Source organism: Mercenaria mercenaria, chromosome 8 (assembly GCF_021730395.1).
Source record: "Mercenaria mercenaria strain notata chromosome 8, MADL_Memer_1, whole genome shotgun sequence".
NCBI lineage: Eukaryota > Metazoa > Mollusca > Bivalvia > Venerida > Veneridae > Mercenaria > Mercenaria mercenaria.
In genome coordinates, this window is record NC_069368.1 from 73,879,133 (window position 1) to 73,896,038 (window position 16,906).

Here is a 16,906-nt window from a genome sequence, read left to right on the forward strand (position 1 = left end):
CTCTAAATTGTTTTTGGTACTCGTAACATGTGCAAATGTTGAGTTCTTCTCAACCCGGGGCTAGAATGTGTGGGCGGTAGATGCGTAGATGCATATCCACTACCATCTATGAACAGGCTCAATCAAACTGAGGCTGCAATTTTTTTATCGTGTTGGACGACCTGCAGAGTTTCCATTTTTTCTATTTTTTGAATGTTGAACAAAGGGATAGCAAATGACTTGGTTTGCGATGTGTTACCTAGCTTGTTCACATTTATGTACTCAAAATTTCCAGTAATTATACTTATTGATTTACCCTAATTTTTAAGTGACATATGGCGGCTGTAAAAGGTCTTCTCGTACTTGGATTCAGTGTTATATTTTCTGGTCCTTTGGAGTCATGGAGTCCATTCAGTATCTATGTAATAGAATTCCGCTTAAGCCGGTGCTAGGGGGCATGAGAGGTGTTGCACATTTCATTACCTCTCATCAACAGACTCAATCAAATAGAAAAAGTGTTCATACGGCGGTGCACATGGAACTTTCAATGATACACTAGCGGTGTATACTCACTAGTTAAAAACATGGGTTTGTGCCCTAAACGAGAAAACAATGGGCAGAACTAAACAAACTGTAATTTAGAAAGGGGGTCTCAGGTTATGGAGCATGCATATCACAGGAACTGGCAAAAGACAAAATTAAAAAGCAGGCACCATATACAGGGGGTGGATTGGAACCACCCAGGCCGAAATGTTCAAACTGTGAAACTAAACAGTACAATAACACAACATAAAAGTCGTGCTGAACGATCTGAGAAGATCGAAATATGAAAGCCTTGACCGAATGTACGGGGAGGCTTCCGAGTCTGCTATCATTTTGATTGGTTGCATTCTATGCTTCCAAAGGATCTTTTTATAGATTTTATTAGTATACTTTGTTGTTGATTATCGTTGTTGAGATGAACGCGTGTTGGTTAAATTTTAGTTGATAATCCACAAACCTTTCATATTACATATACGCACACATTAAAGATGAATATATTTATATCTACTTGAACTTATTCGCTCTAGCCGTCTTTAAGTTCCGTGTGGTGGCTATAAAAGTGTCTCCCCGTACTTGGACTCGGTGTTATATTTTCTGGTCCTGTATGGGGTCATGGAATCTATTCAGTTTAACTATAATAATATCTGCTTTTAAAGCCGTTGCTAGGGGCATGAGGGGTGTTGCACATTTCATTCCCTCTCATGAACAGACTTAGTCAAACCGAGTCTGCTATCATTTTGCTTGGTTGGTTTCCTTGCTTCCAAAAGAAAAGGTGAATTTATCTTCTTGCAGATTCTATTAATTGTCATAACAGCAGTCTTTGAGCGCCATGTGGCGGCTGTAAAAAAGTCTCTTGATATACTCTATCAACATCAGAAAGAAAACAAAGACAAATATCAAATAATCTCCCTTTACTAAAACATCAGTCATGAAATCCGATAGCCAAATTATTCTTAAAGATCACGAACAAAATAATCTTATATCTGATCAAAACATAGTTGCAGACAAAATGAATTCCTTTTATGTAAACATTGTAAAAACATTGGTATTAATAACAGTACCTCTGTACAAAAGGATCATCCTAGTATTAAAGCTATCAGTGATAACATAAATATACATAATTTGAATTTTGCTAAGATTACGGAGAAAGACATTGCAACCTGCATTAAAAAATAGACTGTAAAAAAGCCACTAGAGTTGATGGTATCCCCCCCCCCCCCCCCCCCCCCCCCAAAAAAAAAAAATCCAAAAAGCTAGAAGATACTTTTCTAGAAAAGCGCATGTCTCCCCCACTGGCACCAGAACAGAAAGAAAATGCCTCTATACATGTTATACCTTACCCCTATGTATTCTATAAGAACCATGGTCATGAACGGGAAAATACACTAACCCGTTTCAATCGTACATTTCTCAACGCGCAGTTCGGTGAATGGGTACCAAGTATATTGAACAAGTGATAATTTATCTTCCAACGTGCACCAGTCACATTGTCTCAATATTCCATATTGCTGAGATTATCAACATATTTTATACTTTCGTCAACGTTACAGAAAAACTTGCGTGACCTTCCATAATGAACATCCGGTCTAGAGGTCACGGCAGTGTGCACATGTTAGGCGAAACGTAAACAAACAAAAACAGAGTAAAAATCACAATTTTACACTAAAACTCGAAATGATGAAAGAAATTCATCTTGTATATGATTTTTAATTTGAAATCATACATTGGTCTACATCTGTTCTGTTTATTTTATTCATTTTGCACATTTATGCTGCATTTTGACATATTAGCGAACACGTGTAGTAAAATGACGATTGACATATATTTTCACAACAGCCAATCAGATTGGTTTTGTAATCTAGAACGGAACTTCACCAGGGAAGGTCAAGCAAGTTTTTTGTGTAACGTTGAAAAAACTATAAACTACGCGTTGTTTTTGTAAGATAAGAAGTATTGAAGAAATGTGACCGGTACACAATTGAAGATTAATTACCACTTGTTTGATATCCATAGTACACAGTTACCGAACTGCGTGCTTTAGGTATGAAATGCGGGATTGAAACGGGTTAGTATATTTTCCCGTTCATGACCATGGTTCTTTTAGAATACCTAGGGGTAGGGTATAACATGTACAGAGGCATTTTCTTTCTGGTCTGGCGCCAGTGGTCTCCCCCAATGCATAGTAGTAATAGACAAGAAGTCAATAAGGGACAGGAGCGAAAGTCAAAGAGACACTGATGGTTGGCTGCAATATGGATCATCTACTCGGCATGTCCAATCATCCAATGAAGTTTCAGCATTCTGGGTCAAGTTGTTGATGGGAAAGAGTTTTCCATGTTTAAGTCCCTGTGACCTTGACCTTTGCTCAAGTGACACCAAAAACGATAAGGGTTATATACTTTGTAATTCCAATAATCCTATGAAGTTTGAAGGTTCTGGGTCAAACGGTTCTCAAGTTATTGATCGGAAACCGTTTCTCATATTCTGATCCCTGTGCCCTTGACTGTTGATCAAGTGACCCAAAAATCAAAACGGGTCATCTACTCTACATGTCCAATCATCCTATGAAGTTTCAACATTTTGGATCAAGTGGTTCTTAAGTCATTGATCAGCAACAGTTTTCCATGTTCAGGCCCCTGTGACCTTGACCTTTGATTTAGTAACCAAAAATAATTGGGATCATCAACTCTGTAATAAAATCTGTAAAAAGATCCTTTGGAAGCAAAGAAAAACCCTATTACCCAATGAAGTTTGAAGGTTCTAGGTCAAATGGTTCTGCAGTTATTTTCGAAAAGTGTGACGGACGGATGGTCCCTGTGATCTTGACCTTGATGGAATGACCCCAAAAACAATAGGGGGCATCTACGATGTAAGTCCTATCGCCCAATGAAGTTTGAACTCTCTAGGTCAAATGGTTCTCAAGTTACTGATCAGAAACTGATTTCCATGTTCTGGCCCCTGTGACCTTGCCCTTATATAGAGTGACCCCAAAATCAATAGGGGTCATCTACTCAGCATGTCCAATCATTCTCAAGTTATTGATCGGAAATGGCTTTCCATGATCAGGCCTCTGTGACCTTGACCTTTAACAGAGTGACCCCAAAATCAATAGGGGTAATCTACTCTGCATGTCCAGTCATCCTACGAAGTTTCAACATTCTGGGTCAAGTTCTCAAGTTATTGGTCTGAAATGGTTTTCCATGTTCTTTGACCTTAGATGTAGTGACCCCAAAAACAATAGGGGTCGTCTACTCCATGAGCTCTGTCACCCTATGAAGTTTGAAGGTTGTAGGTCAAATGGTTCTTCAGTTATTGATCGGAAATGAAGTATGACGGGCGGACGGACATGGCCAAAACAATATGTCTCCCCCAGTGGGGGTGGTGGAGGAGACATAATAATCAAGGCCGGACGTCCCAGTCTTACCTATCCCATTACTACTAATGCAAACACAATTTAGATGGAGAATTCCCAACAAAAGTAAAGCAAGCTCAAGTGACCCCTATTTTTAAAAAAGATTACCCCTTTGTTGAAAAAAACTACATACCCGTTAGCATCCTTCTAGCCTGGCTCCCTGGCTGCATTGTTATTTTTTTAAATACTGCAAACCTTATATAAGTAAATTTTAAGCCTTTTACGTAGCACATTTTATCTGATGGCTAAACCATGTCTGGAGCCAGGGGGGCAATAAAAATGTCAATACAGAAACAACCTGCTGGAGTTACTTCCACTGTAAATGAAGAAAATTTATATATGAGAAATATGCCAGAACAAACATAGGGACGGGAGCCAATCTAGCATCCTACCCACTCTTTCAAAACTGTATGAAAGAATAATAGGTAATCAACTAAATGAGCATTTCAGCTCCATTTTCGAACCTTTCTTAGCAACATTTCGAACATCTTATGGCTGTCAGACTACTCTTCTTTGTCTGGTTGAAGACTGGAAACAAGCTCCAGATGAGAATAAATATGTGGGTTATGTGGGTGCGGTGCTAATGGATCTGTCTAAGGCCTTTGACTGTCTGCCCCATAGTCTAATCAGTTTAAAGCTAAGAGCCTATGGTCTTACAGATAAGGTATGTAAACTGGTGGATAGTTACCTGACAAACAGAAGCCAAAGAGTTAAGATTAACAATGTTAAAAGTGACTGGTTAGAAATCATTAAAGGTGTGTCCCAATGATCAATTTTAGGACTCCTTATCTCTAATATTTTTATAAATGACATTTTTATTTTTATTTCATTTTTGTTTTTGTTTTTACAGGGTTTAACGTCGCGCCAATACAATTTATGTCATATGGCGATTTTCCAGCTTTGATGGTGGAGGAAGACCCCAGGTGTCCCTCCTTGCATTATTTCATCACGGGCAGGCACCTGAGTAGAACCACCGACCTTCCGCAAGCCAGCTGAATGACTTCCTCACATGAAGAATTCAACGCCCCGAGTAAGGCTCGAATCTACATCGGTGAGGGGCAAGTGATTCGAAGTCAGGGTCCTTAACCACTCGGCCACGGAGGCCCCTTTTAATTTTGTACATCAATCTACTCTATACAACTATGTGTAACCGCCTGAAATGTGCATAAACTGGTTTGACATTAACCACATGCAAGCAAATACAGAAAATTTTCAGTCTATATGTGTAGGAAGCAAAACAAATAAGATAATATTTTTTTTTATAATTGACCAAAATGAGATTATATATGAAGATGAAGTTAAAGTTTTAGGAATTAATCTTAGTTACCTCTTAAATTGTGACAGTCAGGTTACTAATTTATGCCAAAAGACAGCAAAATAACTAAATGTCTTGCAAAGATTAAGTAAATTCCTAAATTTTGATAAACATAAAAAAGCTTTTTTTTAATAATACCAGTGCTTTTAAACGTACTTATTTTTATTTCAGTGTGTGTAATCCTTGTGCTCTTTTTAGCTAAGTTATAGCCTGTTGTATGCTGGTAATGCTAATGTATTTGTATTTTCTTAGTGTCAGTTATGTTTTAAGTTGTTTTAAGATGCTTTAACATGTATGTGATTTCTTCTTTTCTTAGTGCCAGCTATGTTTTATGTTGCTTTAAGGCGTTTTAATGTGATTTAATATGTATGTGGTAAATTGTGATTTATTCTTATTTTCTTAGTGTCAGCTAGGTTTTTATTTATGTTGCTTTAATTGTGCTTTAACATAAATGCGGCTTCTTACAGCTGCTTTACGTAAGTTGAGCATTATTTACTTGTGTTTGTCGGAAAATAGCTTTAAGCTAATGTTATATGTATGTTGTTTTTATCCGACGTTAAATAGATTTTCTTGTATTTTGTATCTTGTATCTTGTAACACCTCAGTAACACAGTTGTAGAGTGTTCGTTTTGAATATGGGGTGTCTGAAGTTTGATCGCTGTCCATGTTAGACCAAGACCTGAAAATGGCACTGGTAGCTCCCTTGCTTGGTACTCCCTATTTAAAGGATTTTACCAGGAGGCAAAACTAAGCAAAGGTTATGTCAGGTTTGACTAGCTTTGTAGCTAGTGTTGTGTGTTGATTATATGCGACATTAAATAAAGCTTACCTTTAACTTTGTACCTTTTTGGACACAGTGGTATTATATTTTCTGGTTCTGTATGGATCGCGGAGTCCAACTAATTTTACTATAATAGAATTCTACTTCAGCCAGTTCCCTAGGGGCGTGAGTGGTGTTGCACATTTCATTACATTTTCATGAACAGACTTAATCAAACCGCCACCTACAAACTGCATGCTATTTTGTTACTTGGCTGCATGCTATGCTTCCAGAAGATCTCTTTACAGTACACATTGTTTTACTAAGAAAGTGAGAAAAAAAGTATGTGGGCGTCTTTTTGACATTCATGTTTTGTCTGGGATAATTCATGAGCTGTATCACACGCTAGTCTGTTTCACTGATCTGTCTTATCGAATACAGTTAATATGTAGTATCTAACGCGTGGAAGAGTCTATATCACACGCTTCCGATTCAGCTATCAATAAGATTTGTACGATGAATCGAGCAAAGTTTCCCGTCCGTACGGGAAGACGGAAATTAGTAAAGCTCACAGCGCGCCAGTTTCAACCTTTGTTGTCTTCCCTAATCAAGAAAGTTGTAATTTATGGCAAACACAGCCTGTATTCCCAGTATGAAATTAGGTAGTACATAAACTGTAATGAAAAATGTATTTTTGTGCTTAAATATGTACAGTAATGAATGAGTAATCATTTAAATTCCGTCGCTTTAGCAGTGGCTAGGGGTCCGGTGTCTGGACCTCTACAGACCTAGAGGCTGGAGTGACCCGAGTCTAGAGGTACGGTTACCGGACCCCTAGACAGTCATTATAGGGATGTGTATACCGAATATGGTGTTTTATTAAAGGAGTCTATAATTTATCTGTTAAAATCAGTCCTGAAATGATTAAATAAAGGCAGTGGCTACGATTACGGTACCGTAATCCTAGCCTCTGGTTCTAGGATTACGGAAGTTCCCTATTCCTAGACAACCCTATGAGGATAGGCTAGGATTACGGAAGTATTTAAGAGGCAGCAAATATATGTTAGGACATGCATAAATGACGTTGTAAAATTACTTATTTCACTATTATTTCGTGCTATCGATCCGCTGTTTTGGGTTAGTATATAATCTTAATGGTGACAGGCGAAAATATTATAGAATTATCTATGTTTCATATATACCTGCAATTTTTGTCATCAAATCAACACAAATGGTCTTTAATAACATACAATATGGTTATAAATAAAAAAAATCAAAGTATAGAATATTTTTTAAACCTAACTTTTACCCTCATATTTCTATAATATATCCGCGGGCCGCCATTAATATAGCGTTTAAGATTATACTAACCCAAAATGGTGGATAGATAACACGGAATAGGAGAGATCGTGTTTGTATACAAATTCTATTTTTAGAACTGATAAGACAGTGATCGGGTGGGCAGAAGCCGACCGTCCATGTTTTTTGTAAACAGTGATGTTTTTCTAACGGTCTAAACTTTCTTAAAACACAAATTACATAAATAATTTTTTGATCAATGGAAAGGTTATAAAACAAGCAATTTATTGATTACTTTTAATTGTTATTTCGAAATAAAATGGATTAATTATGAACGCTTAACTTACACTGTTTTTCTAAAGGTTGTGAAAATCACTACGCCGCTTTTAAAATTATATGTCATTTAAAAAGGTTATTCATTGAAAAAAGATATTTGGATACAAAAATATGAAGATTGTTAGTATTTCAAATCTTTTTGAATTTTGAAAATCCATAAATGAGCAAAAAAGTTATTAAAAATTAAAAATTCTGATTCAATACGCAAACGGTGTTAAAATCATTTGTTTTGCCAACCACCAGATAAACAGATGTTAACGCGTGACGTCACGGCGATCTCTCCTATAATAAGGCAGGATCAAAAATCACTATTTTGATAAAGTGAAATAAGAAGTTTACAACATCATTGATGCATGCCCTAACATATTTTTGATGTCTCTTAAATACTTCCGTAATCCTAGCCTATCCTCATAGGGTTGTCTAGGAATACGGAACTTCCGTAATCCTAGAACCGGAGGCTAGGATTACGGTACTGTAATCGTAGCCACTGCCTTAAAAAAAATTGCTCTTAGTTCTTTGAGTTGCTTTAGACAAACTATTCTGATGTTATCTTAGGAAATATTGAATTAATTTAAGCTCGAATTTTCAAAGAAAAAGTAAGAGCTATTTCACTCGCCCTGGCGTTGGTGTCACTGTTGGTTGAAGTTTTTTATACAGTGCTTTAGTGTATAGAGGATCAGTATGTATGTAAAACACATCAGTGAATGAAAAGTATTTGATAGAAATTTAAAAAGCTGAATGTTTTTGAAAAGAGAATTTATTAATACATTGTTATTCTGATTTATAGTAAAAAAATCTTGGGAAGTTTGTTTAGATGTGGATTTTAAACTAGTAATGGAAAAAATGACCAAAGCCAGCCTATACACCATAAACCAGCACATATGTAAACAATGGCATGGAGAGAAAAAACACATGAATTTCTATTAAAAGCTAAATGTTTTGAAAAGAATGACTGTTTTCTGTTTGATATGTAGAAAAGAACTACTAAATTTCATTTCTTTGAATTGGAATGCGGGAAAAATTAGTTAGCTATCTGCTATACCCTAAAGCACTGTAATAGTCAAATATCTGTTATTAAATTAATCAAAGCTTTTGATTTGAAACTTAAAATAGTTATTTAGTAAATATATAACTATCAAAGTCTACACGAGGAGATAGATATGGCTTTTGGGCCATATATGCCAGGAGAAACAAACCCCATAACTCCCCAGTAGACATTTGATGTCGTATAGACATCGGATTAACATTGTCTTTTGGTTGGATTTGCAAACCGTTTAGACGTCGGATCCCGACGTTGGCTAGACATCGCAATCCGACCATTTTCCAACCTAAATCTAACCACTTTTCAACCAAAATTTGACCAAATTTTCAACGTAATGTGCAATCAAACAAGTAATCAACACATGTGTTTTATCATCTTTATTTCATATTATGGCGACGTAAGTCTAATATAATAAGTCCAAAAAAAAATCCAGTAATTGAAACTTTCAAGTTTCATCATTTTTGCATGATTCTTCAACTCCGCTGAAATTTCCACCTGAAATGTATAAAATTTGACAGTTTCATCATTTCATAAAAATCGAAAACTTACAAGTATGCTGGTGCTATTACTAAAGAACATAATTGCTATGAGCAAAACAAACATGTTATATTTTAAATTCTATAACAAATCTTCTATAACTTCGTAAAATGTAACAAAGTTTGATGTTAAACGCAATTGTGTTTTAAAGTAACAAACAAAAATGCATCAATCTTTGAAAAAATGCAGAACATTTATGAGTATAACTATTAAAATAAGTATAATATTCAAAATCTGTTACTCACGTTGCGGATCCCTTTGTGTAAAGTATTTATAAACGTGCTCTATCTTAATATCCCAACAGATATCAAATTACAGGAAGACTGTAAACCGATGCAGGCTTATCTCGCAAATGTATAACTAATAGACAACATGATTGTGTTGAAGAGAAAATCCTTAGGTGAATTTAGAATAATTTATACATGTGTATAGAATGCATTTTTTAGCTCGACTATTCGAAGAATAGTCTAGCTATTCTACTCACCCTGGCGTCGGCATCGGCGTCACACCTTGGTTAAGTTTTTGCATGCAAGTACATACAGCCATCAGTTAAAGGCATATAGCTTTGAAACTTATTTTTTCTTTTTCTAGGTCAATATCCAACCTCTCTGGGTCAAGTCCCATAACTCTGACATGTATTTTGAGCAAATTATGCCCCCTTTTGGACTTAGAAAATTTTGGTTAAAGTTTTACATGCAAGTTACTATCTCCAAAACTAATGCAGATATTGATTTGAAACTTCACGTGTCTTCGGGGTTATAAAACTAGTTGACAGCAGCAAGTCCCATAACTCTGACTTTCATTTTGGCCAAATTATGCCCCCTTTTGGACTTAGAAAATTCTGGTTAAAGTTTTGCGTGGAAGTACATACAGCTATTTCTAAAAGGCATATAGATTTGAAACTTATTTTTTCTTTTTCTAGATCAATTACCGACCTCACTGGGTCAAGTCCCATAACTCTGACATGTTTTTTGAGCAAACTATGACCCCTTTTAGACTTAGAAAATTTTGGTTAAAGTTTTACATGCAAGTTATTATCTCCAAAACTAATGCAGATATTGATTTGAAACTTCACATGTGTCTTCGGGGTTATAAAACTAGTTGACAGCAGCAAGTCCCATAACTCTGACCTTCATTTTGGCCAAATTATGTCCCCTTTTGGACTTAGAAAATTCTGGTTAAAGTTTTACGTGAAAGTACATACAGCTATTTCTAAAAGGCATATAGATTTGAAACTTATTTTTCTTTTTCTAGATCAATTACCGACCTCACTGGGTCAAGTCCATAACTCTGACATGTTTTTTGAGCAAACTATGCCCCCTTTTAGACTTAGAAAATTTTGGTTAAAGTTTTACATGCAAGTTATTATCTCCAAAACTAATGCAGATATTGATTTGAAACTTAACATGTGTCTTCGGGGTTATAAATCTAGTTGATAGCAGCAAGTCCCATAACTGATATGCATTTTGGTCAAATTATTCCCCCTTTTGAACTTAAAACTCTTTTGATATTTAACCTTTTTGGGTAATATTTTCCTGCTTCTGGGACAATATTTTGAATAGTCGAGCTTGGCTGTCTTACGGACACCTAATTCCAACATCCTCTAGACGTCTAAGTCTGACGTGTATTAGACGTCATGGATATGATGTTGGTTAGACGTTGGATTCAGGTCGCCGACGTCGCGACCAGAATCCAATGTCTAACCAATGTCAGTACGACGTCAGGTGTTTACTGGGTCTGATTTGAATTTTGACAGAGTTATGCCCTTTCAAACATAGAATTTTTTGGTTAAAGTTTTTGAAAAGTCGAATATCTCTGTTACCAAGGTTTTTTTTTTTTTTTTTTTTTTTTTTTGGCTAACATATTCGGCGAAATTTGGCCCCATTCCCCCCAGCTGAGAAGTGTTTTTTTCCCTCCATTTTTAAAAAAAATTTCCCCCTCGCCGGAAATTACGTCAAGCGAAAATTGATGTCCAGTGTGGCACCGGGTTTTATTTGATACCGTGCGGCGACGCGTTTTCTTCAGTACCGAGTACTATCACGTGGGTGCTTTCCGTATTCATTTTGTTTTCATAGTCTCGAGCATCTCGTCGATGGCTTCAAAATGTCACACAACGCGAAGTCTTAGACAAAAAAAAATGCTAAAAGGTCAAAGAAAATTGACATTCTGTTCAAGCAGAGCCTTCTGTCTCAAAGGTACTTCCCCATCTGTGCGATGCATAATCATTTTGCATGACATCTCGGCAAATCAAGAGAAATCAAGAACATGAAGTTTCCGTTGTCAAAAAACTCTTAAGACTTTCGTTTTTTAGCTCGACTATTCATAGAATAGTGAGCTATTGGACTTGTCCGCGTCCCGATTTTGGTTAAGGTTTTGTATGTAAGCTGGTATCTCAGTAACCACTTGCGGGAATGGATTGAAACTTCACACACTTATTCACTGTGACAAACTGACTTACATTGCGCAGGTTCCATAACTCTATTTTGCTTTTTTATAGAATTATGCCCCTTTTTCGACTTAGAAATTTTTGGTTAATGTTTTGTATGTAAGCTGGTATTTCAGTACTTACTAATGGGAATGGATTGAAACTTCACATACTTGTTCACTGTCATGATCTGACATGCACTAAGCAAGTCCCATAACTCTACTCTTTTTTTTTTTCAAAATTATGCCCCTTTTTCGACTTAGCAGTTTTTGGTTTAATTTTTGTATGTAATCTGATATCTCAGTATCCACTAATTGGAATGGTTTGAAACTTCACACACCTGTTCACTGTCATGATCTAACATGCACTGTGAAGGTCCCATAACTCTACTTGGCATTTTTACAAAATTATGCCCCTTTGACTTAGCAGTTTTTTGTTAAGTTTTTGTGTGTAAGCTGGTATCTCAGTATCCACAAATTGGAAAGGATTGAAACTTCACACACTTGTTCACTGTCATGATATGACATGCAGTACAGAGGTTCAATACCTCTACTTTGCATTTTACAAAATTATGCCCCTTTTTCAACTTTTGTATTCATTCAATTGACAAGGCTGTTGAATAGTCGAGCGTTGCTGTCCTCCGACAGCTCTTGTTTAAAAACTCGTTTCTGGCATATTGTCATTAATAATTAGTCAGTGTCTTAAATTATAGATATATGGACTAGAATTCGATGACATTTCTGTGATAATCTATCAGGGTATGCACTTTTTGTAATCTTTTTGCAGATGCAAGCTAGTTGAATTTTGGCGAAAATGATTATTTTGGAGGAAAAAAATACTCAATATTTGATGTTTGATTAGCCAAATGGTTGTAACATTATTCTCCACCAGTGGCTAACTGTGACGTAAAGAGATTTTTCTAATGAACATTTTGATTGGATCCTTGCATCCAGTTGTAAATGGAATCTTAGCTGAAAGCAATTTAAATATCATAAGTATCCCCGGAAAGTACCACTATGATGCGTCATTGACTTGGTCACAATTTAGTGGTATATGTTTTACCAATTTTCGCGACTTCTTAACTTCTGCCGAGATTTTCGCGCATTTTATGGGAATTTCATTGGGGTTTTTAAAACTGAATATGCGAAATTGCGCATCACGCCCTCCTTTCCCAACCACTGTGATAGGTACGGTCTTTGTTAAAAAAGTATAACTTTGGTAATTTCACCTTTCATATTAGGGGAAAAAATATACTATTTACCATTGGGATTGGAGCCAAACTTTGGTCCCAAACTGGTCTGAAGAAAAATGCTGAACATTCAGTCTATTTCTAATGTCTTTACTTGTGCAATTGCAGGGCTTTTTCCCCCTATAAATCAACCTCCCGTAAAAGGAGGTAATCCCAAAGCAAAAAAGTATGTTTTTTTTCCAAATTCTGAATTTAAAATTCCCCAATGAGTGTTACCTTTTAGGGTTTTGGCTGTTTTAAAATAGTTTTGCTATGTTGAATTTATATTTAACCAGGTTTTCAACGAAAACCTGAGTTATTAGATTGGGGTAGATGTCGGTCGGGCGGGCGGGCGGCGGCGGCGGCGTCAAACTGGTGTTTCCGGTCAATAACTTTTGTTTCGGTAAAGATATTTGAATAAAACTTGGTATGTATGTAGCTTATATCAAGACAAAGGCTGGGATTGATTTTGGGGTTTCTGGGGTCAAGGTCAAGGTCACTGTTACTTAAAATAGAAAAAGGGTTTCCGGTCAATAACTTTTATTTCGGTAAAGATATTTGAATAAAACTTGGTACATATGTAGCTTATATCAAGACAAAGGCTGGGATTGATTTTGGGGTTTCTGGGGTCAAGGTCAAGGTCACTGTTACTTAAAATAGAAAAAGGGTTTCCGGTCAATAACTTGTTTCGGTAAAGATATTTGAATAAAACTTGGTATGTATGTAGCTTATATCAAGACAAAGGCTGGGATTGATTTTGGGGTTTCTGGGGTCAAGGTCAAGGTCACTGTTACTAAAAATAGAAAAAGGGTTTCCGGTCAATAACTTTTGTTTCAGTAAAGATATTTGAATAAAACTTGGTATGTATGTAGCTTATATCAAGACAAAGGCTGGGATTGATTTTGGGGTTTCTGGGGTCAAGGTCAAGGTCACTGTTACTTAAAATAGAAAAAGGGTTTCTGGTCAATAACTTAACTTAGGAATGAGCTATCATGATGAAACTTGGTGTATAGCAAACTTATATAAAGTTGTAGCTTGGGATTGATTTTGGGGTTTCTGGGATCAAGGTCAAGGTCATTGTTACTAAAAATAGGGTTAGGGTTAGGTTAGGGTTAGGGTTAGCATATCTTCTACATGCATGGAGGGATTTTGATGAAAGTTGGCACAATTGTTCACCATCATGAGACGGAGTGTCATGCGCAAGAACCAGGTCCCTAGGTCGAAGGTCAAGGTCACACTTAGAGGTCAAAGGATACAAGAATGAAAAGTTTGTCCGGAGCATATTTTCTTCATGCATAGAGGGATTTTGATGTAACTTGGCACAATTATACACCATCATGAGACGAAGTGTCTTGCGCAGTTCCATTCTTTAGAATTACTTCCCTTTGTTGTTACTATAAATAGCTTATATTGTAACTTTTTCATTACTAGACGTAGGGAAAAATCGAGACCACTTTTCTGTAGTACAACATGCATGTTACATCCAATTTTGAGGTGTATTTTGACCAATCTCTACCTGGTAAGGATTTCTGTGTGGACTTAAAATTATTTTTTTTGTATTTTTTTTTTTTTTTTTAAGATTAACTTCCCTTAGTTGTTACTATAAATAACTTATATTGTAACTTTTTTTATAATTGACCGTAGGGAAAAACCAAGACCACTTTTCTGTGGTACAACATAGTTGTTACTTTCTAATTTTAGGTGAATTTTAAGGTATCTCTACCTGGTAAGGAGTTTTTTTGTGGACTTAGAAAAACAAAAGAATTACAGTGATTACTAAACAACCACAAAATTAAAATTACATCTGCAAATACAGGTGCTAGAGTAAAGAAATTTGCTGTGACGGGCGTATATTGTGACATTCTGGCACTCTTGTTTATTCTTATGAAAAGTGTTGAAAACCTGGTTTCGTGGCATTGCCGCGTTTCTTGTTTGGTTATTAAAACAACAGTTATCCTGTTGAACAAGTACTGAAATGCAATCCATTAATATTTTACACAAAAAATATCTTTACATAGATTTTGGTAATTTGCAAATTTTCCCAATTATGACAATTTTCCGAGAGCATTTTCCCAATTCCATTGGTGATGGTGGCATTCCCAAAATGATGAAATAAAGGCCTGGATTGAGTTTTAAATTAAAAGAGAACACACTCAACTTTGGCTCTGCTTACTGGGTCACATTAATACCAAAGAGATGTAAAATGGTACAAGTAGCTTCCTCATTTGGTGCTTAGCATTAAGAGGATAGTACTAAGATTGGCCATCTAGATGACTGTAATATAATGTGACTGACTAGGAGATCATGTCCTGTGTTTACGGCGTGATATTCTAATTCTGTTGTGGCAGCACTATAATTGTAGGCATTGTGCTCACTGCTACTTGTAGACACAGTTGTTTATATGTCACCGAAATTATTTTTGAAAAAGATGCTAAACCCCAGCTCCCCACCCCAGCTCCAAGAAGAGTAAGTTTCAGTCATCTGCCAGTACATCAGTATTACTTCTCATCTTTGTGTTAAAATATTTCAGATGTTGGTGAAGTGAAAATGATGGAAACTGAAGACAGCTGTCCGCCTTCAAAGAAAATGAAACAAGGTTTGTATAAAAAATTTCAGATTGAAAATAGTGATGAAAAAAGATTTTACGATCTTTTTCAAAATGCTTTGATTTGATGGAAATTTTGGAAGAATGTAAATACCTGGTAACCAGGCATATTTATGGAATGGTTGTCTTGGTGTCTGCTTGTCATTTTATTATATGTACATACATATAACTTTTGTTTGCCTCACAATAATGAAAATTGTAGTCCTTGTTCAGCTAGAAGTTCTTAGTGTGTTATGTTGTTAATGGCTTTCTGAGCTTGACATAGACACTTCTAAGAATGACAGAAACAAAAAAGTAATCACTTAGCTTAATGCTTATTGCTTAAACATTTTCTGTAGGTCGTCTTCCATTCAAGCCACTGGAACATACTGGACAGAAATTACAGGGAAACACCCCACCAGGAAGTAAGAAACGGAAGTTGTCTGATAACGAATCTCCCAGTGCAAAACAGCTGAAGACGTCGAGTGCGCCCACTAATGTCAGACCACAGATTACAGATGGTGAACCAGAAGTCAGCAGTAGTTCTGAGGCAGATGTTGTCTCTGATCACCTGCAGAATAGAAAACTGAACACGCTTGACAAATTCTTCAAACCAAAAGCATACACACAAGATCAGGAAGAAATAAGTTCAACAAATGAATGTATAGGGATTGATCTGACTGATGAAAATTCAAATGATAAAGTGGAACAACTTCAAAATAGTAAATTGGAGTCAACAGAAAAAGAAAATAAAGAAGTTGACGAAAATAAGACAGAAGGTGTAGGTGCTAAAATTATGGACCAGTCTGCAGATGTAGTAAATGAAGACAAAGAGAACAAGTCTGGCAGTGAGGTTGATGATGCAGATTGTTCTTTTATTGCCAATACGTCTGTATGTGAAGATGCTCTGAAAACACCTGTTCGAGGAAAACTACCAGAGTCAGTACTTAAGGTGAGATTTTTTGAGTATATATACATAGAGATAAAATAATACTAACCCAGTTGCCAACAGAGACCAGGTTTAAAGCTGGACAAGTTAGTTTTTCCAAGACATTCAACCTACTCAGGGCTCAATAAATCAACCCATCTTCTCATAAATATGAGTAGAAATCCACTTCAGGCAAGTGAAACTTGAAGTTTTATTCGAATGATTTTTATCCGAAATCTAATGAATTCAATTAAAACAGAGCTGCAAAAAAGCTGGAGCATCTTAGCCAGTGTCCGACAAATCCATTGCCCGGAGCCCGCAGGCTACCAGAAATTTTCGTCGGGCTACCAAAAAAATCTCGATGTAAGCCCACCGGGCAGCCATAAATTTAAAGCTTTAGTAGCCCGGTCATTGTATATTTTACAAAATCAACATCTGGTCATTTCCTCGATTAAAGCTTGCAATAAACAACAACTGACCATAAATCCCAACTTTAATATATCCAATTTTGATTGTTT

At 36.2% G+C, this 16,906-nt stretch overlaps 1 protein-coding gene across 1 annotated transcript in view; it reads left to right on the plus strand.

The window, feature by feature from the left end:
• The first annotated feature begins 6,535 nt into the window (after positions 1-6,535).
• LOC123566070 (chromatin assembly factor 1 subunit A-A-like) overlaps positions 6,536-16,906 on the plus strand; it is a 33,313-nt gene continuing 22,942 nt past the window's right edge. Inside the window, exons 1-3 of the mRNA XM_045359902.2 lie at positions 6,536-6,671; positions 15,407-15,472; positions 15,820-16,412. Coding sequence (XP_045215837.2) covers positions 6,635-6,671; positions 15,407-15,472; positions 15,820-16,412 — 696 coding nt within the window. The 5' untranslated portion in view covers positions 6,536-6,634. The remainder of the gene's footprint in view (positions 6,672-15,406; positions 15,473-15,819; positions 16,413-16,906) is intronic.